We start from the raw sequence: 22,406 nt of genomic DNA, 5'->3' as shown, positions 1-22,406 counted from the left end.
TCTGAGTTTGCGATTACAGTATACTAACTGTTAGAATTAATTCCTTAATTTACGTAAGGGGTATTTGTAGATCTACTGTGTGTTATTTTTTTCCTGATATTTTCCCATTGTTTTTTGGTTCTCTTGTAATTTCAGGAACCTTGCCTCTATACAACCTGGAATTAACATTAAATAATTGATTTATTTGAACTGGTACCTGTAAAACTGCTATTAACATTAAATACTTTGATTTTACTTGGCATCTCTGTGACATATAGTCAGATCCTTCCTCATAAGTGCTTGAAGGACCATTTATTATTTAATATTTAGCTTCTGCCCCTAATTTGAATCAATTTATATATTTTTAGCATTTTAATCTCTATTCTTTCTTTGAATTTGTAAAAAAAGATTTGCCACTTTACCAGTTAGGCTAGTTGTGTGTAACAACCCAAAACACTGATCATCCCCTTGTCTTCATTGATGCTGCTTGATGTACTGAATTTGGATTCCAGTATCTGTAGTCTCTTATTTCTTTAAAGCAAAGGCTATGCTTTTAGTGTCTCATAAATGATGCTTTTAGTTTCTGTGACATTTATTTCAAACTAATTACAGAAAATAAATTGCTAAATCCAGATTTATACTGTACATTTAATAGCTGGAAAAATCACGCATTCTGAAAAATACAGGGTAAATTTGTTTTCATCTGCTTTTGGGAGATCACTTCTGGTCATTTTTACTTGTGCATCTCTGTTTTCAACTTGTCATTTTCCTAAAATTGTTGCTTTTCCTGTTTCAGGTGGTTTATCCAAAGACAGATGATCAGCGATCTAGATTGCAGGAGGCCTGTAAGGATATTGTTCTCTTCAGAAATCTTGACCAGGTAAGTTAATCACAATGTGTCATGACTCAGTCTAGCTTTAGATAGTAGACTGAGCTGTGAGTATATTTATGCATTTTATCGGATAAACTGTTTTTGGAACATTTCCCCACGTGATCTTTCATCTTCGGATTCCTGACTGTGTAACAGTTGCAGATTGTATGTGATGCACCAGGGCTTGACAGCTGAAACATCCAGCTCTTCACAGCTAGATGCTTCCCACTGGGCTACCTTAATGAAAATGTGTAAAATAGACTACTAATGTACAGCACTTTTGAGGACCCCTGTGAAGAAAGGGAGAATATGATTGTTATACTCTATTGGATGCAGTTCTGTAGTTACTTGCTTTTTGGTGGCAGGTCGTGTAGCTGTTAGTGGGACGCTATTACAGCTCAGGGCATCAGACTTTAGAGTTCAGTTCCAGCACTGTCTGTAAGGAGTTTATATGTTCCTCCCGTGAAAGCGTGGGTTTCCTCCAGGTGCTTCACTTTCCTCCTGCAGTCCAAAGACATACCAGTTAGTAGGTTAATTGGTCATTGTAAATTGTTCTGTGATTAGACTGGTATTAAATAGCTGATTAGATTGGTGTTAAATAGTTGGGTTGCTGGACAGCCATTTTGCTAACAACAGAGCTCATTAGGAAAGTGAATTTTCATTTGGATATAAAATTGAAAGTAATTGCTAAGTAAACATGAATTGCCCACTTTTGGGAGAAAGAATGGCAAAGATGAAAGATAATTAATTATTGGCATTCAATTCTCCACACATGAAACAACTTTGTATGTAGGTATAGCAGCAAATTAGGAAAAGTAAACTTTGACTCAGCTTTATTACCCCTTGTTCAGTCCCTTCCACATAGATCCATAACACTTCACATGCTCTTGATTTTTTTCAATCATTTTAAGTCCCCTGGCCCTGGTCATCATATTTTCACAATGGATGTCCTGTCCCTATACACCTCCGTCCCCCACCAGGAAGGTCTCAAAGCTCTCTGTTTCTTTCTGGACACCAAACCCAACTAGTTCCCCTTCACCACAACACTCCTCCATCTGGCGGAACTGGTTGTCACTCACAATAATTTCTCTTTCGGCTCCTCCCAATTCCTTCAAACAAAAGGTGTAGCCAAAAGTGTTTTCATGGGGTCTCAGCTATACCTGTCTTATTGTTGGTTATGTGGAACAGTCTATGTTTCAAGCCTGTACTGGTATAACTCCCCAACTTTTCCTACGGTACACTGATGATTGCATTGGTGCTGCCTTGCGGAACTTGTTGACTTTATCAACTTTGCTTCCAACTTCCACCTTGCCTTCAGATTTACCTGCTCCATTTCTGACACCTCCTTCCTCTCTCTCAATCTCTCTGTCTCTATTTCTGGAGACAGCTGATCTTCTGATGTCTTTTATAAACCCACTGACTCTCAAAACTACCTGGACTATATCTCTTCCCATGCTGTTACTTTTGAAAATGCCATCTCCACCTCTCAATTTCTTCGTCTCCACAGCATCTGGATAAGGCTTTTCATTCCAGAGCTTAAGGAGATGTCCTCCTTCTTCAAAGAAAGGGGCTTCCCTTCCTCCATCATCAACACTGCCCTCATCTGCATCTTCTCCATTTCGCACATGTCTGCCCTCATCCCATCCTCCTACCACACCACCAGGGATAGGGCTCCTCTTGTTCTCAACTACTACCCAACCAGCCTCAGTGTCCAGTGCATAATTTGCCGTAACTTCTGATATCTCCAATGGGATTCCACCACCAGGCTTATTTCTCTCCCTTCCCCCCTCCCCCCCCCCCCCCCATTTTCTGCTTTCCGCAGGGATTGTTCCCTACACAACTCCCTTGTCCATTTGTCCCTCCCCACTGATCTTCCTCCTGGCACTTATCTTTGCAAATGGAACAAGTGCTACACCTGCCCCTACACCTCCTCCCTCACTACCATTCAGGGCTCCAAACAGTCCTTCCAGGTGAGGCAACACTGCCTGTGAGTCTGTTGTGGTCATCTACTGTATTCAGTGCGCCCAGTGTGCCCTCCTGTATATCAGTGAGACCCGCCATAGATTGGGGACTGCTTCGCCAAGCACCTGCGCTCCATCCACCAGAAAAAGCGAGGTCTCCCAGTGGTCACCCATTTTAATTCCACTTCCCATTCCATGGCCTCCTCTACCTCTGTGGTGAGGCCACACTCAGGTTGGAGGAGCAACACCTTATATTCCATCTTGGTAGCCTCCAACCTGATGGCATGAACATCGATTTCTCAAACTTACAGTAATGCCCCCCTCCCCCCCACTAGTGCCAATCCCCTTTTCCCTCTCTCACCTTATCTCCTTACCTGCCCAAAACCTCCCTCTGGTGCTTCCTCCCCTTCCTTCATCTCTTTCACCAATCAACTTCCCAGCTCTTTACATCCCCCCCCCCCACCCCACCACCAGCTTTACCTATCACCTACTGCCTTGTATTCCTTCATCCCATCCCCCACCTTCTTACTCTGACAGCTTGTCTTTTTTTCCACCAGTGCTGATGAAGGGACTCAGCCCAAAATGTCGACTGTTTATTCTTTTCCATTGTTGCTACTTGGTCTGTTCAGTTCCTCCAGCATTTTGTGTCTGTTGCTTGGATTTCTAGCACCTGCAGATAGATTTTTTTTCTTGTAGGAAAAGCTAATAGTTTGTTAACCTTTTGATGTAAGGTTGGTACACAGACATTTGAAAACAGATATAGAATGTTGGTGAGACTACACCTTTAGTGTTGTGTGCAGTTTTAGTCAAATATCTGACTTGATAACGTAGATAACTTCCATGCTGCAGCTATTTGGGTTACTGAAATTTGCTGTTACAGGCCACCAGTTGCTACCCAGGAGTTTGAGTGGGGAATAAAATTTGTTCATATGGAATTTATATCGGGGAGGGTGGGAAGACAAAGTAAAATACAAAAGAAACAATAAATCTTGTCCCGTTTTGCAACCTGCATTTTTTATATGTGATAGACTTGGTAAATGTTTTAAATTTGATAATATGGTGATATTTTTTAGTGTGACAGACTTTGCAGACATGTTTATTTTCCACCTAAGAATTTTCTGTATTATTTACCTTCAAGATATCTGAAACAAGACCAGCAAGTTTAAGTGCAGGTTGTAAACCTAAACAATACACTTCTTTTGTTATGAGTTATGTCATTAAAATATCTTACTCATATTTGATATGCATGTCTCCATTCAAACTGAAGACTGGAAGGTGATATGCATTTAAAGTGAAATATAGCTGCTGGCCACTTGAGAGATTTATTTTGGACACTGACAAGGCAATCTCTGAAATGGCCACCTGCTGCGAATCCATACCTGTGGTATACTCACAGAGAAAACTATCCAGAGAATAGACTATGTTGAGAAAAAAAAAAATCGGCTTATGACATGTGATCCAATGGGAACTATAGAGTTACACCTTGCAGAAAATTGTGAGGCAAGACCCTATTTCCCATTGAATCCCCTGTTATAAGTGGATAATTTATAACCAAGAACCCTGGTAACATTTAAGAGGAATGGCATCATCTGTTTCAGCTTGGCTGAGATGGCTGGAACTAGTGATTGAGCCGATATTTATGTAAGGCACCAAGAATTATAATTTACATCTTCCACAGTTTATTTGCATCTGAGTAATAATAACATACTATCAGACTGAGCTAGATCATTCTTTCGTGCCTTTAGAGTTTGCCTAGCTCTCTTTTCTTTGTAATAGCAATGGCACTATCTCCTGCTCCCTGACACTCATGGACCTCTGGCATACAGCAAGTGTCTTCAACAGTGAAGGCTGATGCAAAGTACTCATTAAGTTCACCTGCCATTTCTTTGTCCCCCATTACTACCTCACCAGCATCATTTTCCAGTGGTCCAATATCAACTCTCACCTCCCTTTTACTCTTTATATAACTGAAAAAAACTTTTGGTATCCTGCTTTATATCACTGGCTGGTTTGTCCAGATATTTCATCTTTTTCCTTCTTATAGCTTAATTAGCTCCCTATTGTTGGATTTTAAAAGCTTCCCAATCTTCCAATTTCTCACTCCCTTTTGCTACCTTATATGCCCTTTCCTTGGTTTTTATGCAGTCTTTAACTTACCCTGTCAGCCACTGTTGCCTACCCTGCCATTTGAGAACTTCTTCCTCAAGTTAAGTCAACTTTTATTGTAATTTTGACCATAACTGCTGGTACAGTGCATAGTAAAAATGAGACAATGTTTTTCAGGACCATGGTGTTACATGACACAGTACAAAAACTAGACTGAACTACGTAATAAAAAAAAACACAGAGAAAGCTACACTAGACTACAGATCTACACTGGACTGCATAAAGTGCACAAAAACAGTGCAGGCATTACAATAAATAATAAACAGGACAGTAGGGCAAGGTGTCAGTCCAGGCTTCGAGTATTGAGGAGTCTGATAGCTTGAGGGAAGAAACTGTTACGTAGTCTGGTCGTGAGAGCCCGAATGCTTCGGAGCCTTTTCCCAGACGACAGGAGGGAGAAGAGATTGTATGAGGGGTGCATTGGGTCCTTCATAATGCTGTTTCCTTTGCGGATGCAGTGTGTAGTGTAAATATCCGTGATGGCAGGAAGAGAGACCCTGATAATCTTCTCAGCTGACCTCACTATCCGCTGCAAGGTCTTGCGATCCAAGATGCTGCAATTTCTGAACCAGGCAGTGATGCAGCTGCTCAGGATGCTCTCAATGCAACCCCTGTAGAATGTGATGAGGATGGGGGGTGGGAGATGGACTTTCCTCAGCCTTCGCAAAAAGTAGAGACGCTGCTGGGCTTTCTTTGCTATGGAGCTGGTGTTGAGGGACCAGGTGAGATTCTCTGTCAGGTGAACACCAAGAAATTTGGTGCCCTTTACGATCTCCACTGAGGAGCCGTCGATGTTCAGTGGGGAGTGGTCGCTCCGTGCCCTCTGTGGGACATACCTATCCTACTTGTGAACTAGTCCCAGAAACTTCGGCCGCCTCTGCTCTGCCATCATCTCTGCCAGTATCCTCCTCCAATCCACCTGGGCAAGCTCCTCTCTCATGCTTCTATAATTCCCTTTATTCCATTGCGATACTGATACATGTGATTTATGCTTCTTCCTTTCAAATTGCAGTATGAATTCAATCATATTATGATCACTGCCTCCTAAGGGTTCCTTTATGTTAAGCTCCCTAATAAGATCTGGGTGTGTATTACACAACACCCAGTCTAAGATAGCCTTTACTCTAGTAGGCTCAAGTACAAGTTGCTCTTAAAAAGCTGTCTCGTAGGCATTCAACAAATTCCCTCTCTTGCAATTTGACAACAACCTGATATTCCCAATCTGCTTTTATATTGAAGACCCTGTTGCAATTGTGTCATTGCCCATATTACATGCCTTTTCCAACTCCCTTTGCAATCTCAAACCCACATTTTGGCTACTATTTGGAGGTCTATATATGATTCCCATAATCCTTTGTTCAACCTTGCAATTTCTTAACTCCAACCATAACAATTCAACATTCTCTGACCCAGTCACTTCTTTTTAAAGATGTAATTCCATCTCTTACCAACAGAGCCACAGCACCACCTATGCCTTCTTGCCTGTCGTTTTGATACAAAGTATATCCTTTGATGTTAAGCTCCCAGCTATGACCTTCTTTCAGCCATGACTCAGTGATACCCACAACGTCCTACCGGCCAATCTTTAATTGCAGCATGACTTCACCCACACCTTATTCCAAATGCTATGTGCATTTAAGTACAGCACCTTTAGCCCTGTGTTCTTTGTCCTTTTGAATTTTGCCTCTGTGGTACAATTTAACTGTTTGTTGTGTCTGCATTTGTACCCAGTCATTGGATTTCCTACTTCACATTCATGTTACAACCATCATAGAAACACAGAAAACCTACGGCACAATGCAGGCCGTTCGGCCCACTAAGTTGTGCCGAACATGTCCTTACCTTAGAAATTACCTAGGGTTACCCATAGCCTTCTATTTTTGTAAGCTCCATGTACCTATCCAGCTGTCTCTTAAAAGACCCTATTGTATCTGCCTCCAACTTGTAAATCTCGGATTCAAGTGCATCCCACTTCTTTTGTGCAGGTCACACCTGTCCATTAAAAGATTCCAATTATCCAGAAATCTGAAGCCCTGCCCCCTGTCATGCATTTATCTGCCACCTCATTCTATTCCTATCCTTACCGTTGAATGGCACAGGCAGCAATCCCAAGATTACTATCCTTGAGGTCCTACTTCTCAGCTTCCTTCCTAACCCTCCGAATTCTGTTTTCAGGACTACCTCCCTTTTTCTACCTTTGTTGTTGGTACCAATATGTACCATGACTTCTGGCTGCTCTCCCCTTTTCAGGATATTGTGGATGCGTTCAGAAACATTGTGGTCCCTGGCACTTGGGAGGCAAACTACCATCTATGTTTGCTTTTTGCGTCTACAGAATAGCCTATCTGTCCCCTAACTATAGAGACTCTATTACTGTTGCCATCCCCTTCAGTTTCCTACCCTTCTGAACTACAGGGCCAGACTTCGTGCCAGTAGCATGGCTGCTTTTGCTTCCCCTAGGTAGGTTGAACCCCAAAAGTTCTTGAAATGGAATACTTATTGTTGAGGGGGACAGCCATAGGTGGTGCCCTTCACTATCCCTCTCCTGACTGTCACCCATTTATCTATGTCCTGTAGCCTTGGGCTGACTACTTCCCTGTGGCTCCTGTCTATCACTTTCCTAACAAGCTGAACTCAACAAGTCAAGCTTAAAGGTCTTAAGGTGGATAAGTCAACTGGACCAGAGTCCTAAGAGAGCTTGTTGAAGAAATAACGGATGCATTGATCATGATCTTTCAAGAATTATTTAATTCTGGCATAATCCTGGAGCACTGGAAAATTGCAACTGTCACTCCACTCTTTAAGAAGGGAGGAAGGTAAAAGAAAGGAAATTATAGGCCAGTTAGCCCAGCTTCAGTGGTTGGAAAACTGTTGGAGTCTATTATTAAGGATGACATTTTAGGGTACTTGGAGATTTATGATAAAGTAAGTCATGGTTTCTGTAACCATGACAATCTTGTCTGACAAATCTGTTGGGAGTTCTTCAAGGAAGTAACCAGCAGAGTGGACAGACAGTTGATGTCATTTATTTAGATTTTCAGAAGGCATTTGATAAGATGCTACACATAAAGCTGCTTAACAAGATAAATTCCTATGGTGTTACAGGACAAATACTGGGATGGATAGAGGAATGGCAGGAGGCAATGAGTGAGAATAAAAGAGACCTTTTCGGGTTGGCTGTCAGTGACTCGGGGTCAATATTGGGACCGCTACTTTTCACATTCTTTGTCAACAGTTTAGATAATGGAATTGATGGTTTTGTGGCAAAGTTGGCAAATGATACGAAGATAGGTGGTGGAGAGGTAGATATTGCTGAGGAAGCAATGCGATTGCAGTGGGACTTAGACAATTTGGAAAATGGGTAAAAAAAAAAGGGGCAGATGGAAAACAATGTTAGGAAATGTATGATAATGCATTTTGGTACAATGAACAATAGTACAGACTATTATCAAAATGGGCAGAAAGTTCAAACATCAGAGGTGCAGAGGGATGGACTTAGGGGACTTCGTGCAAGACTCCCAGAAGGCTAATTTACAGGTTGAGCCTGTGGTAAAGAAGGCAATTGCAATGTTGCCATTTATTTCTAGGGAAATAGAATATAAAAGCAAGGAGATGGTGCTGAAGCATTATAAGACACGAGTCAGGCCACACTTGGAGTCTTGCCAATAAATTTGGGTCCCTTATCTCAGAAAGGTTGTTTTATCATTGGAGAGAGTCCAGAGGAGGTTCACGGGGATGATTCCAGGAACGAAGGGATCAACATATGAGGAGTGTTTGGCAGCTTTGGGCCTATACTCACTGGAATTTAGAAGAATGCGGGGTAACTCATTGAAACCTACCGAATGTTGAAAGACTTAGATAAGGTGGGTGTGGAGAGGATGCTTCCTATGGTGGTGGTATCTAGAACTAGAGGGCACAGTCTCAAAATTGAGTGCTGACCTTTTTGAACAGAGGTAAGAAGGAATTCTTTTAACTAGAGAGTGGTGAATCTGTGGAATGCTGTACCACAGACTGGTGGAGGCTGGGTCCGTGGGTATATTTAAGGCAGAAGTTGATAGTTTCTTGATTGCCAAGGCATCAAAGGATATGGCGAGAAGGCAGGTGTATGGGGTTGAGTGGGATCTGGGATCAGCCGTGATGGAATGGCGGAGCAGACTTGATGTGCTGAATGGCCTAATTCTCCTCCCATGTATTATGATCTTATTGTTTTGCTCCCCCCGCAGAATCCAAAGGCATTTAGTATTTTCAGCATCCAGTAATCCCACATTCCTTTTTCCTTTAGTTCTCTATTCAGAGTGCTTTCCTACGGAGAATAATTCAATCTGTCCTACCATCATGCAGTTATAAGTTGGATACAATGGTGTCCCTGCAGCTAAATATTGCAATTATGCATCAAGCCATGGACTAAAAGAATATTTCTTAAAAGAGAAGTTCAGGTTAAATTCAGTTCTGAATAAAGTAATCAAGTTTCAAGCCTTAGCCCAGACTTGGAAAAAAAAAACATCTTTTGTTGAGACAAATTAGAACTCTAAAGATTCAACAGTGAATTCAACTATTTCTGCTTTTTCACTTTCTTTTGTAACTGGTCAGCTCTGAGAAAAATCATCAACCTGTTTTTTTTTCATGCTGCCTAACCTCCTTAATGTTTCCACCAGTCTCTTTTATTTCGGTGTTTCAGCAACTGCAATGTTTTGAGCATCTCTGTATTGTGTTTGCTTTTTCTCTCTGTCTTCGTTTTCTATTTAAATTTTGTTCACTGCTTGGCTGCGTCTGACAAATCTTCACCGTTCTCTCTTAGCTAGCATCTCAACTGCATGTAATTCAATTTCTCAGATTACAAACATTAAATTAGTTACCTCCTCTCCTTTGAAACTTGAAATTTATCTGACTTTAACTTTTCCCAATTTTTGGTTTAAGATCTTCAACCTGAATCAGTAACTCATGTCTTTCTTTTTCCACAAGTTGCTGGCTGACCTTTCCCTCTCTCCACAGTTGCTGAGCATTTCCAGTGCTTTCCATTTTCTTTCCAGATTTCTGACTTGTGCAGTTAATTTGAATTTCAATATAATACTGCTTTTCCTTTTGAGAGGCTGTTTGAAATCTTGATGCATTTGCCACTAAACCAAGTTATCAGTGGCATCAATAATGACAATTAATTGTCATCATTTTGCACTATACAAGAATGTTTAAAGGTCAGGGGCTACTGATAATCTTATTACAATTTTCAATTATTTTTGAATCTATTGACACTTGTCAAGTACAGAATGAAGTGTTCAGGAAAAGTTGAACACAATTCATCAATTATCTTGCACAGAACAAATTGAGGTAATCATAATACAAAGGAACTAGTACATACTTGCAGTGATGGATCAATTTGATGTTTCTGACAAAAAAAACAAAATGTCTGCGTCAACTTTTTGGTTTTAGTTTGAGGTGCAATGCAAATTAGTAATTTTCTGGCTTTCTTGGTCGTGACAGATTGAGCCAATGAAGAACCAGCTGTCAACATTGCAAGCATTGCTGAATTCTTTCTGCTTCCTAAATCTTCAGCAGATTGTTTTACATACAAGATTAAAAAAAATAGTAATGGGAACACACAGCAGGTTGGCTGTAGTAGAGAGACTGAAAATTAATTAATGTTACAGGCTAAAGACTTTTGGTCAGAACTAGTTAGTTCTGATAGAAAGTGGTAAGGGGGAAAGGGGTCAAGTTCTTTAGAAAAGGAAGCAAGGAGGAAAGGACAGCACCATTTCATAGTTTGCCTGTTTTGACTCCCATTTAAGCAATGTCTTGGATTTTAACATTCTCGTACTGAGTAATTCATAGTCTTATCTTTGTAACCAGCTCCAATCTTAGCACCCTAGAATAATCAGGATTAATGTAAACTGCCAAAATCCAACAGACAGCCAGAAAAGTGGAGGCATGTTGAGGTAGCCTGAATAATAATATTCCATAGAATCTAGACCAGGAGGAGTTCTGACAAAAGTCAATTTCAATAGTGTCTTTTCCGATGAGTTTATACCTCATGATCCAGTGGCTACCGGCTGTGCTCAGTTCCCTAATGTCAATATCATTTTGCTGCACATTTGAAGAGGGAAGGTATTTTCAGATTTTGTGAAAGGAGGTTGAAGCACGAGAGCATTCTGGGATTGGAATATAAGTGGTGTGAGGGATCCGCAAAGAGATAACTGGTAGAGAATTTGGATAATTTTGAAGTTCAAGCTGTGACCTTGAGATCATAATCAAGGCCGGTAGAGAGAAAGTACATTTCTTATCAATGTATATTATGTACAGACAGACAGACATACTTTATTGATCCCGAGGGAAATTGGGTTTCGTTACAGCCGCGCCAACCAAGAGTAGAAATATAGCAATATAAAACCATAAATAATTAAATAATAGTAAGTTAATCATGCCCAGTGGAAATAAGTCCAGGACCAGCCTATTGGCTCAGGGTGTCTGACACTCCGAGGGAGGAGTTGTAAAGTTTGATGGCCACAGGCAGGAATAACTTCCTATGACGCTCAGTGTTACATCTCGGTGGAATAAGTCTCTGGCTGAATGTACTCCTGTGCCTAACCAGTACATTATGGAGTGGATGGGAGTCATTGTCCAAAATGGCATGCAACTTGGACAGCATCCTCTTTTCAGATACCACCGTCAGAAAGTCCAGTTCCACCCCCACAACATCACTGGCCTTACGAATGAGTTTGTTGATTCTGTTGGTGTCTGCTACCCTCAGCCTGCTGCCCCAGCACACAACAGCAAACATGATAGCACTGGCCACTACAGCCTCGTAGAACATCCTTAGTATTGTCTGGCAGATGTTAAAAGACCTCAGTCTCCTCAGGAAATAGAGACGGCTCTGACCCTTCTTGTAGACAGCCTCAGTGTTCTTTGACCAGTCCAGTTTATTGTCAATTCGTATCCCCAAGTATTCGTAATCCTCCACCATGTCCACACTGACTCCTTGGATGGAAACAGGGGCCACCGGTGGAAACAGGAGTCACCGGTGCCTTAGTCCTCCTCAGGTCCACCACCAGCTCCTTAGTCTTTTTCACATTAAGCGGCAGATGATTCTGCTTGCACCATGTGACAAAGTTTCCCACCGTAGCCCTGTACTCAGCTTCATCTCCCTTGCTGATGCATCCAACTATGGCAGAGTCATCAGAAAACTTCTGAAGATGGCAAGACTCTGTGCAGTAGTTGAAGTCTGAGGTGTAGATGGTGAAGAGAAAGGGAGACAGGACAGTCCCCTGTGGAGCCCCAGTGCTGCTGACCACTCTGTCTGACCTTGAGATTCAACTCCTTACAGGCAGCCACTAGAAGAAAGAAACCTAATAGAACCGATTAAGAAAAAGACTATCAAACGCCCAATATGCAGGAAAAAAAAACAACAAATTCATGCAAACAACAAAAGTAAGCAAATACCATTCAGAACTGAAGTTCACCAAAGTGAGTTCGCAGCTGGTCCACAAGCTTGTTAGTTGCAGGCCGCAGCCTTGGTTCAGCGCAGAGGCGTGTAAACCTCGCAAGAAGCGAACTGAACACTGATCTGTCCCTCTCCTCTGGCCCCAACATCCTGACCTTTTCAATTTGGTCTGGAGCTTAGATCCTCAAACAGCTGGTTGTTCCTCGCTCGTGGACCTGGGTTCTACTGCTTTGGTATGCTCTCAGGTCTGGAACCTGCCACCTTGACTTGACCCTTACCTAAACTTGTCAATCTGACCTGGTGCTTAAATTGGTCAACTGTCAGCTTCTTCCTCGCTCATGGGCCTGGACCTTGCCAGTTTGACAGTGCCTCGCCTCATCTTGCTTCAGGTCTTCTGCATTGAATGGATTCCAAGCCTGCTCCAAAACTGGCCAAACAATGTCTCATTCCCTGCTCTTCGGACCAGACCCTGTTGCCTTGATTAGGGCCATAGACACTTCACTGCAACTGTCCTGCATCTTTGAGACTTCAGTTCACAGCGCAAATATGCTAGGTCATAGAGGCGGTTCAAAAGCTGACCTCTGAAAGTGAAGTTAAATGCTATTAAAAAAAACATGAAATGCTGGCAGAACTCAGCAGGCCAGACGGCATCTATGGGAGGAGGTAATAACGACGTTTCGGCCTGAAACGTTGTTATTACCTCCTCCCTTAAATGCTGTCTGGCCTGCTGAGTTCTGCCAGCATTTCGTGTTTTTTAATTTATTTCCAGCATCTGCAGATTCACTCATGTTGCCTTTAAATGCTATTAAATGTATTGATTGCTTTTGAGAAAAAATATGTGATTAATAAAGTAATTAGTAAACATGAGGAAATCTGCAGATGCTGGAAATTCAAACAACACACACAAAATGCTGGGCTGACGAAGGGTCTTGGCCCGAAACGTCAACAGTGCTTCTCCTTATAGATGCTGTCTGGCTTGCTGTGTTCCACCAGCATTTTGTGTGTGTTGTTAAAGTAATTAGTAGTTTTGTTTGCTGCCAGCAAGTCATCACTGTGCTTCACCAGTGCCATCTTAAACCCTTCTTGGTGAGTCAAATGTAATTAGTTAGCAAGGAGCTGTGTATATTCAATCTACTGAACATCATTAATGTGCATAACTTGGCAAAATTTGACCATGATATGAAGTTAAGTGAAAAGCAAAGATATTAAAGGTGCTAAAGTGTCCTCAAAGAGTTATCAATTTGAATATATTAGGTTATCAAAAGAATTGTAAATTATGTGGATGGTTCTGAGTTAAATGATCAGCCTTGATCTTATTGAATAGAGAGCAGGCAGAGAAGCTGAATGGTCTTCTGTTATTTCTTATTTTGACCATGTCAGGAATTTAAAGTTCACTTTCTTCCTAACTGTGATAAAGAGGCATGAAGCAAAAGCCAGGAGAACAGAACTACCTAAGATGGTTTGGATTCAGTTATGCATAGTTTTGTTTCCCGAGGTTGGTGATATTAAAAAGCTATGGGCTACTGGTGCTTTATTTCTAAAATTGCACTGAAGGTGTGAACATGAGAACAATTAGGAATTCTACTAAGTAATCCAAGTGTAAGCGTGTAGATATAGATCTTTTTCACTCTGTTCCCTGTATTTTCTGTGTTTGTTCATAAACAGACTGAAGTGTGTCATTTGCCATAGAAACATAGAAAATCTACAACACTTTGCAGGCCCTTTGGCCCACAAAGTTGTGCTGAACATGTCCCTACCTTAGAAATTACTAGGTTGACCCATAGCCCTCTATTTTTCTAAGTTCCGTGTACCTATCCAAAAGTCTCTTAAAAGACCCTATTGTATTTGCCTCCATCACCGTTGCCGGCAGCCCAATTCCATGCACTCACCACTCTGCGTTTTAAAAAAAAACAAACAAACAAACAAACAAACAAACCACATACCCCTGACATCTCCTCTGTACCTATTCCCCAACACCTTAAACCTGTGTCCTCTTGTGGCAACCCATTTGAGTGCTGGGAAAAAGCCTCAGACTATCCACACGATCAATGCCTCTCATGTCAAATGCCTACGGATCAATCCAGTGTAGTCATATTAGATGCTTGGAAACACTATTGTTGAGACAAGATAATATCTTACTATTGGTTTCAGCTGAGACAGAGGGTGTTGAATTGTTTCACCTGAGGAGAAATTAAATATTTTCTTTGAATACATTGAAAATTCACAGAAATTTCTAATAAGCTTTCTTCATGAAAGCTACTGACATAATACAGTAGGAATATTTATGTGAGCAAGCTCTTTTCGTTACTGCAGTTAGGAAGAACATGTAAAAAAGATTCATTTCATCTTAAATCTCACGTCATATCATCCTTTATTGTTGGGGGCGGTGTGGTGCTGGTGTTTAGGCTGGAGTCTGTGCAACCAAGCTCACCCCAGTAATCACCTGGCAGAAGACAAGATGTAGTTGACTGTAGATTTCTGCGGCATTCACGGACCTAGGGTCGCCTACTTACAGCTGCCAGGAGAGAGGCTTCAGTGCCAGTGAGCTCCACTGGGGTGGTGTGTCGCGGCATCCAGGCTGGAGTCAGTTCCCCCGCCCCAGTGTTTGCTTGGCAGAAGATGAGCTGTGTTGTGGTCATCTGCAGATTTCTGTGGCATTCATGGACTCAGGGTCTGAACTACTTATTTTTAAATGGCTGTATTTTACTGATATCTTGCATGTGCTTGCTGTCTTGTATGTGTTATGTGTACTTAGTGCTGTGTGTGACTGTTACTGTGTTTTTGCACCTTGGCCTCCGAGTAATGCTGTCTTGTTCATCTATAGTTGAATAACAGTTAAACAAATAGTATTGTTACAATCCTTATGCATTTACTTTTATTAATTGATTCCTGAATTCCTGTTAATTATGTTAGTTTGTATTCATGTGTATGGAATTAAAGTGCTGTAGTTTAAGCTAAATTACAAGTGCTGTAGTTTAAGCTAAATTACAAGGCTTTTTCTTTGATGCTTGTGCTAAATTTCTTTCTCATAGTATGCCCTTCTTAAACACATTTGCTTTATTGTCTCTCCATATAATTTTAGAAAAAAAACCTAACACCATTCCCCAATCCTTGTACTTGTGGTCTATAGTAATTTTTACTGTTAACAATTGCAAATCACTGTGCCAGGGTACTTCACAGTGAGCAACTTGAAATGTCATCGCAATACAATTTACAAATGTTCATCTGAATATCCAGCTGGATCAGAATTAAGAAAAACCAAGATAACCTCTCTGTATAAGATGGAGTGTGCTGTCTGGTAGTGTAGTGGCGTCAGCACCAGATTTTGAAGCAAATGGTCCTGAGTTCGAATCTGGTTGGCTCCTTGCACGCTTTCCATCCAAGCTGGCTTGAGTGTTGAGCCAGCAACCCAGCCTCATTAAAAAGAGTCAAATTCCATGGAAAAGGCAAAAATGCTGCCCAGTGTGCCACAAGGCACGAAAAGGATCAGCATAAGATGGAGTGTTAGCAATAAAAATGCAAGGTGTAAAAATTGTGGCTCTTGAATTTCCAAATTTTATCACATGGATGGTCCACCCTGAGCCATGTAATAATTGAGTAGTTTATTACAGGAATAGTGCTGTCTGTATAAGTGCACATGACTGATGGAATGAATAAAATCAGATTTGTTCTATTGCCATTGTGGTTGATATATTGTAACCATCCAAACAGCAAGCTGCTTAATTTTATGCAAATGAAAAATTACCAAAGATAAATTAGATACACAGTTTTAACAGTTCTTTTGATTGTTAAGTGTACTTGGTAGCTATCAGAAAATGTAATTAATTTATCCCTTGTAGGAAATGTATTGTTTCTGCTATGTCTTATCACCAAGCTGCCCTTGAAAATATGAATGATTATTGAGTGCTCTTGACATCTTTCAGAACTTTTTTTAATTTATTTTGGGGAACTCTGTGTTTATTCAATACATTGGAAATGTTATTTGTCATTGTTTAAATTGAACTACCAAGGCACAATTTGAAATCAGGAATGTCATTTTTTAAAAATATTCACAAATGTTATCCAACTCCTATCATCAAGCAAATGCTGGAGGTGTCGGCCTGATACGTCAACTGTTTACTCTTTTCCATAGACGCTGTCTGGCCTGTTCCTCCACCAACATTTTGTGTGTGTTGCTTTGCATTTACAACATCTGCAAATTTTCTCATATTTGTGATATATCAACCTAGCTGTTGAATGTTATACTATGCCATGAGATATTCCACATAAAATTTCCACCATTTATTTGAAGAATTTTTCTAACTGTTTTTCCTCATATTTAGATGTTAGATCAATTAGCTGATAGTTACCAACATTCTGCATCTTTCTTTTTAAATAAGGATTCAAATTGAAGTTTTCTGAACAGTGGGATGTTCCCTGTTTTGGAGGAGCTTTAGTTATGCGGAGAGATTAGTTAGACTAAATTTGTTTCCCTGCGAGTTGGAGGCCTTATGAAGATATCTTTGCAGAGACAGGGCACAACTCATCAATACATATGAATTTGCTGATGCTGGTGTTACGTACCCGTGGGTATCTTGTACTTGTCACGTGACAGTGGTATTGAAGCTATACTGGACTTAAGGTAGTGGTCTTGTGATGGTGGAGTGATGTCATTTTCCTGCCAGTAGAGGTCATGTGATAGGTTTTTTTTACAGGGTATAAAAGGAGGACCCCTCCCTGTGAGGAGGGGCAGTTCGTGGCTGGATTTGCCATTTCGACTCCATGCCACTGCGTGGTCCAAAATTATGACGCAGTTTGGTTGAAAGATGGAGTTTTATTTAATGCCTAAAGTTTAAAAGATCATTGCTGGCAGTTTCTTTATAATACTGCCAGTTAAAAATCAGTAGAGAGTGAAGATTGAAGTTCGGGAGTTAAAAGATCGAGGAAAGTTGATTTCGACGGTGAAACAGGTTTGACCTTGTTTGATCCTAATTCGGAAGGAATTTGTTGGTTGTCCCCATGTTAATCCCTGCGAAAAATAGCAGAAAGGATTGGGAACAGTTTTGTAAAGGAAAGGGCAGTGCCTTTAAGCCGTTTCATTTCCATCTTCGTAAGTTCTCCGGGGAAAAGTATAGTTCGACTGGGAACCGCAGCAACACGACGTGAAAGAGAACTTAAGTCGTCTAAAAAGTCTCTCCTTTAATGGACTGTAAGCATTTTGAGCTTTTGCAGTACTACTTTGAAGAACTGTTTTCGCTTAATTTCTTTAAGAACTGTTTAAGCTGCCGCACAGCAGCTGATTTCTGGTTACTTTTGGGGGTTTGTTTTCAGTGTTAAATAAATATTTTATTTGTTATAAAAACCCCTGCCTCACTTATATATTTATTGTTGCTGACTCTGTAACACTGGAAATCCGGAGCAAGCAACGCAAAATGTTGTTGGAACTCAACAGATAGGACAGCATCTGTTGAGAAGAATAAAGAGTCGATGTTCCTCTCCATAGATGCTGCCTGACTTGCTGAGTTCCCCAGCATTTTGCGTTTACAACTCATGAATGGCTTCTCTTTCATTTGTGTACTTGGCTAATACGTCCAATCACAAACACAAGAAAGTCAGCAGATGCCGGAAATCCAAAGTAGCACACACAAAATGTTGGAGAAACTCAACAGATAAGGCAGCATCTATGGAAAAGAATAAACAGTTGACATTTTGAGCCAAGACCCTTCTTCAGGACTGAGAAGGAAGGGGGAAGATGCCAGAATTAAAAGGTGGGGGAGGGGACAGAACTAGAAGGTGATAAGCCGGGGGGGGGGGTCCTTTTTTCTCCAGCCCTTGATCTTTTACCAACTACCTGGCTTCACCTATCATCTTCCAGTTAGCCTCTTTCACCCCCCCCCACCTATTTATTCTGGCGTCTTTCCCCCTTACTTCTCAGTTTTGACGAAATATTCTTTTTCACAGATGCTGCCTGACCTGCTGAGTTCCTACAGTGTTTTGTGTGTGTTACATAACATAAGAACATAAGAAATAGGAGCAGGAGTAGGCCATCTGGCCCATTGAGCCTTTCCCACCATTCAATAAGATGATGGCTGATCTGTCCGTAAACTCAGCTCCATCTATCTGTCTTTTCCCCATAACCCTTAATTCCCATACGATGTAAAAACCTGTATAACTGTTTCTTAAATATATTTAGTAAGGAAGCCTCAGCTGCTTTCCTGGGCAGAGAATTCCACAGATTCACCACTCTCTGGGAAAAATGGTTTCTCCTAATCTCCGTCCTAAATCTTCTCCCCTGAATTTTGAAGCAATGTTCCCTAGTTCTAATTTCACCTACCAATGGAAACAACTTTCCTACTTCTGTCTTATCCATCCCTTTCAAAATTTTGTATATTTCCATAAGATCCCCTCTCATTCTTCTGAACTGCAGAGAGTACAGTCCCAGCGACTCAATCTGTCCCCATAGGTTAACCCCTTCATCCCTGGAATCAACCTGGTGAATCTCCACTGCACTGCCTCCAAAGCCAGTATATCCTTCTTCAAGTATGGAGACCAGAACTTCACACAGTACTCCAGGTATGGCGTCACCAGTACCCTGTATAGTTGCAGCATGACCTCCCTGCTCTTGAATTCAATCACTCTAGCAATGAAGGCCAACATTTAGTTTGCCTTCTTAATAACTTGTTGTACTTGCAAGCCAACTTTTTGCGATTCATGAACAAGTACTCCCAAGTCCCCCTGCACAACAGCTTGCTGCCATCTTTCACCATTTAAATAATAATCTGTTCTTCTATTATTCCTTCCAAAGTGGATGATCTCGCATTTATCAACGTCGTATTCCATCTGCCAGACCTTGGCCCACTCACTTAACCTATCTGTATCCCTCTGCAGACTCTCCACATCCTCTGTACAATTTGCTTTTCCATTCAGTTTAGTGTCATCAGCAAATTTTGCTACACTACACTCAGTCCCCTCTTTCAAATCATCAATGTAAATGGTAAACAGCTGTGGGCCCAGCACCGACCCCTGCGGCACCCCACTCAACAGAGACTGCCAGCCGGAGAAACACCTATTTATACCAACTCTGCCTTTTATTGGTTAACCAATTCATTATCCATGCCAATGCACTTCCTCCGACTCCATGTGTTAACATGTGCAATGATTGAATTGAAGCAATGCATTTCTCAAATAGTGGAGATAGGCAGGCTAGCTTCTCTGTATAGTGGGGTGTGTGTTTATTTAATCAGAGAATCGGTGCCCTTTGAGCTGCACCCCCCAGCAACCCCTGACAACGCTGATTTAACCTTAACCTAATCACAGAACAATTTACAATGAGTAATTAACCAACCTGGTACTGTGGGAGGAAATCGGAGGACCCAGAGAAAGCTCATGCTTTCCATGGGGAGGACGTACAGAGATTTTTTACAGAGAACATCGGGATTGAACTCTGAACTCTGACACCCTGAGCTGAAATAACATCGTACTAATGGCAATGCTACAGTGGCACCCATTTTAAGCTATACAAAGGGCAAGCTCCTTTCCGTTGTAGGAGGGAGTAAATAGCAGGCAGGGTTTACAGTCAACATGGGATGGTTATTTGAAGCTTTCTACTTTTTCTTGGCAGTATAGAAATTCTCTTCCATTATCCTGAAGTATTTTGCCAATATTGGAAGAAACTTCTCATTTAGAAAAGAATCTGAAACTGAAGGAGATAGCTGCAAGTCCACAAGAATGGAGTGGAGATAAATATCATTTGAGGTTTCTGTTCCAGTCTGGAGAGTATTACACGGTAGCGTAACACTATTACAGCACCAGCGACCTGGGTTCAATTCCTGCTGCTGTCTGTAAGGGGTTTCTGTGTTCTCCCTGTGACTGTGTGCTCGCACATTCCAAAGGCCTATGGGTTAGGAGGTTAATTGGTCACATGTGTGTTGTTAGGCCGGAAGGGACTGTTACTGTGGTGTATCTCTAAATATCTGAAAAAAAAGGGTGGGGACAGCATATCTAATTATATCTTGCAGGAGGATTGTGGTCAAGTATAAAAATTGCTTGGGGGTGGGGTGGGGGGGGGGGAGGGGAAGGCAGTGGGCCCAATTGGACTGCTCTATCAAAGAGCTAACATGAACGTGTTGAACTGATTGCATACTTAAGCTCTTGTGGTTGCTGTTCTCTTTTCCTTGTTAGTGTTCTATTTTACTGTACTTTCTAACAATCAGAAATATCAGATATTTAATTACCAGTTTATAATTAAAATAAAGGGTTGTAAAAAATGGTGTAATTAACATCGCAAACATGAAGACTTGCTTCTTGGAATGTTGTGCCAAAGGATGCTGTTGAATAGTCTAAACTTACAATCAGATAAAAAAAATGATTTGTGATCTGTTGGAGTTAACAGAAATCTTGCTGCTTTTTGTATGAAGCCCCTTGCAACTCCCAATAAGAATATTATATTAAACAAATAACTGCTTGCATATATTTGAAAGCAAATTAGCATTTGATTTAATGGTTTTTTCTTTTTCTCAAGAGCCGCATGGCTTTCTTCTTCCTTTCCTGTGGAGGCTAAATGCAATGCTGAACTTACGCAGGGCACAACATCCAGTAATCAATCAGCTCAGTCAGGAGTGCCGTCATGCTACCTTACAGCAGCTTCTTGCAGAAGAGTGTAATAATGATGCATAGATGCTTAAGACAACATACAAATGTAACATTTTGGGCTCAAGTGTGTAGAATAGTAATTTAACAAGTGTACATGGAAATTCATTGGGTTGGTGGCTGTACGGGGAAATATTTATCTAAGTACATTTCTAGTTCTCCGTCCAATTCTCTGCTTTATATTTTGGTAAGTTTCTGAAGAGCCTCGTGACAGTGCAAGGAGGTAAGGAGACGTACGAAAGTTATACCAGGAATATGTGTTCGGTGCTGGTCACCTCGTTATAGGAAGGATCTGGAAGCTTCAGAGAGGATGCAGAGGATATTTACCAGGAGATTTGCCTGGATTAGAGAGCATGTCTTATAGGGAGAAGTCCAGCCGGCTATTGTAGAGCAAAAAAGGATGAGAAGTGACTTGATAGAGGTGTACAAATTGACAAGTGGACAGCTAGAGACTTTTGCCCAGGGTGGAAATGATTAATATGAGAGGGCATAAGGTGATTGGAGGAAAGTATAGGGGAAATGTTAGAACTAAGTTTTTCCACAGAGAGTGTGGATTTGTGGAATGCTCTGCCTGGGGTGACCGTAGAGGCAAATACTTCAGGAACGTATAAGAAGCTCTTGGACAGGTGCATGGGTGGTTTAAAAAAAATGGAGGGTTATGTAGAAGGAAGGGGTTAGATTGATCTTAGAGTGGGTTAAAAAGTCTGTGCCATGCTATGTTCAAATAAAAATTCAAAATTTTAGCCCACTTTGGTGCATGAAAGCTGATTTAAAGGCCAAATGTTCTAATTAATTGGAAGTTGCAACCTACAGGTTTTCTGTGGTATTTCAGAAGTCTTGAATACACAGTTTAATAAAAGGAATGGTGCACAGTGCAACCAAAATTCTTTTATAAATAATTTTCAGAAGCAGCATCTGTTCCAGGTTTCAGCCTGAAATGTTAGCTCTGTTCCTTTCCATAGGTGCTGCCTGAACTGCTGAGTTTCTCCAGCACTTGGTATGTATTACTCTGGATTTCCAAAGTCTGCAGAATCTCTTGGTGACAGAATCCTGATTGAGTCTTTGAGAAGAATTGATTGGTCACTTGAAAGACTTTTTTCCTTGGTTGACCACAGGGAGATTTATCTGTATTTGCCATAATTAATTAAAATTGTTTTTCTGTGGATGGCCGTAACAGTAGTATTTTAAAGCTCTGGATGCCTGAAGTGGCTTTGTAAGGGGTAGAGTCAAGGGGACTTAAGGCAAAGTTAGTCTTTGATGAGATATTTGAAGTGTTTCTTCCAGTTGACACTCGTAGCTTAAGCTGTGCCCCATTCTTGACTGAGCAGATTGGATACCTGCGTGTTTGAGCAATCGATGTTCTTGATAG

At 41.1% G+C, this 22,406-nt stretch overlaps 1 protein-coding gene across 1 annotated transcript in view; it reads left to right on the top strand.

The window, feature by feature from the left end:
• prkar2aa (protein kinase, cAMP-dependent, regulatory, type II, alpha A) overlaps window positions 1–22,406 on the top strand; it is a 336,630-nt gene that overhangs the window by 204,754 nt on the left and 109,470 nt on the right. Inside the window, exon 10 of the mRNA XM_059943985.1 lies at window positions 776–859. Coding sequence (XP_059799968.1) covers window positions 776–859 — 84 coding nt within the window. The remainder of the gene's footprint in view (window positions 1–775; window positions 860–22,406) is intronic.

This window comes from Hypanus sabinus, chromosome 19 (genome assembly GCF_030144855.1).
Source record: "Hypanus sabinus isolate sHypSab1 chromosome 19, sHypSab1.hap1, whole genome shotgun sequence".
Classification (NCBI taxonomy): Eukaryota; Metazoa; Chordata; class Chondrichthyes; order Myliobatiformes; family Dasyatidae; genus Hypanus; species Hypanus sabinus.
The sequence above is the reverse complement of the archived record's forward strand: the minus strand, read 5'-3'. Positions and strand labels throughout refer to the sequence as shown.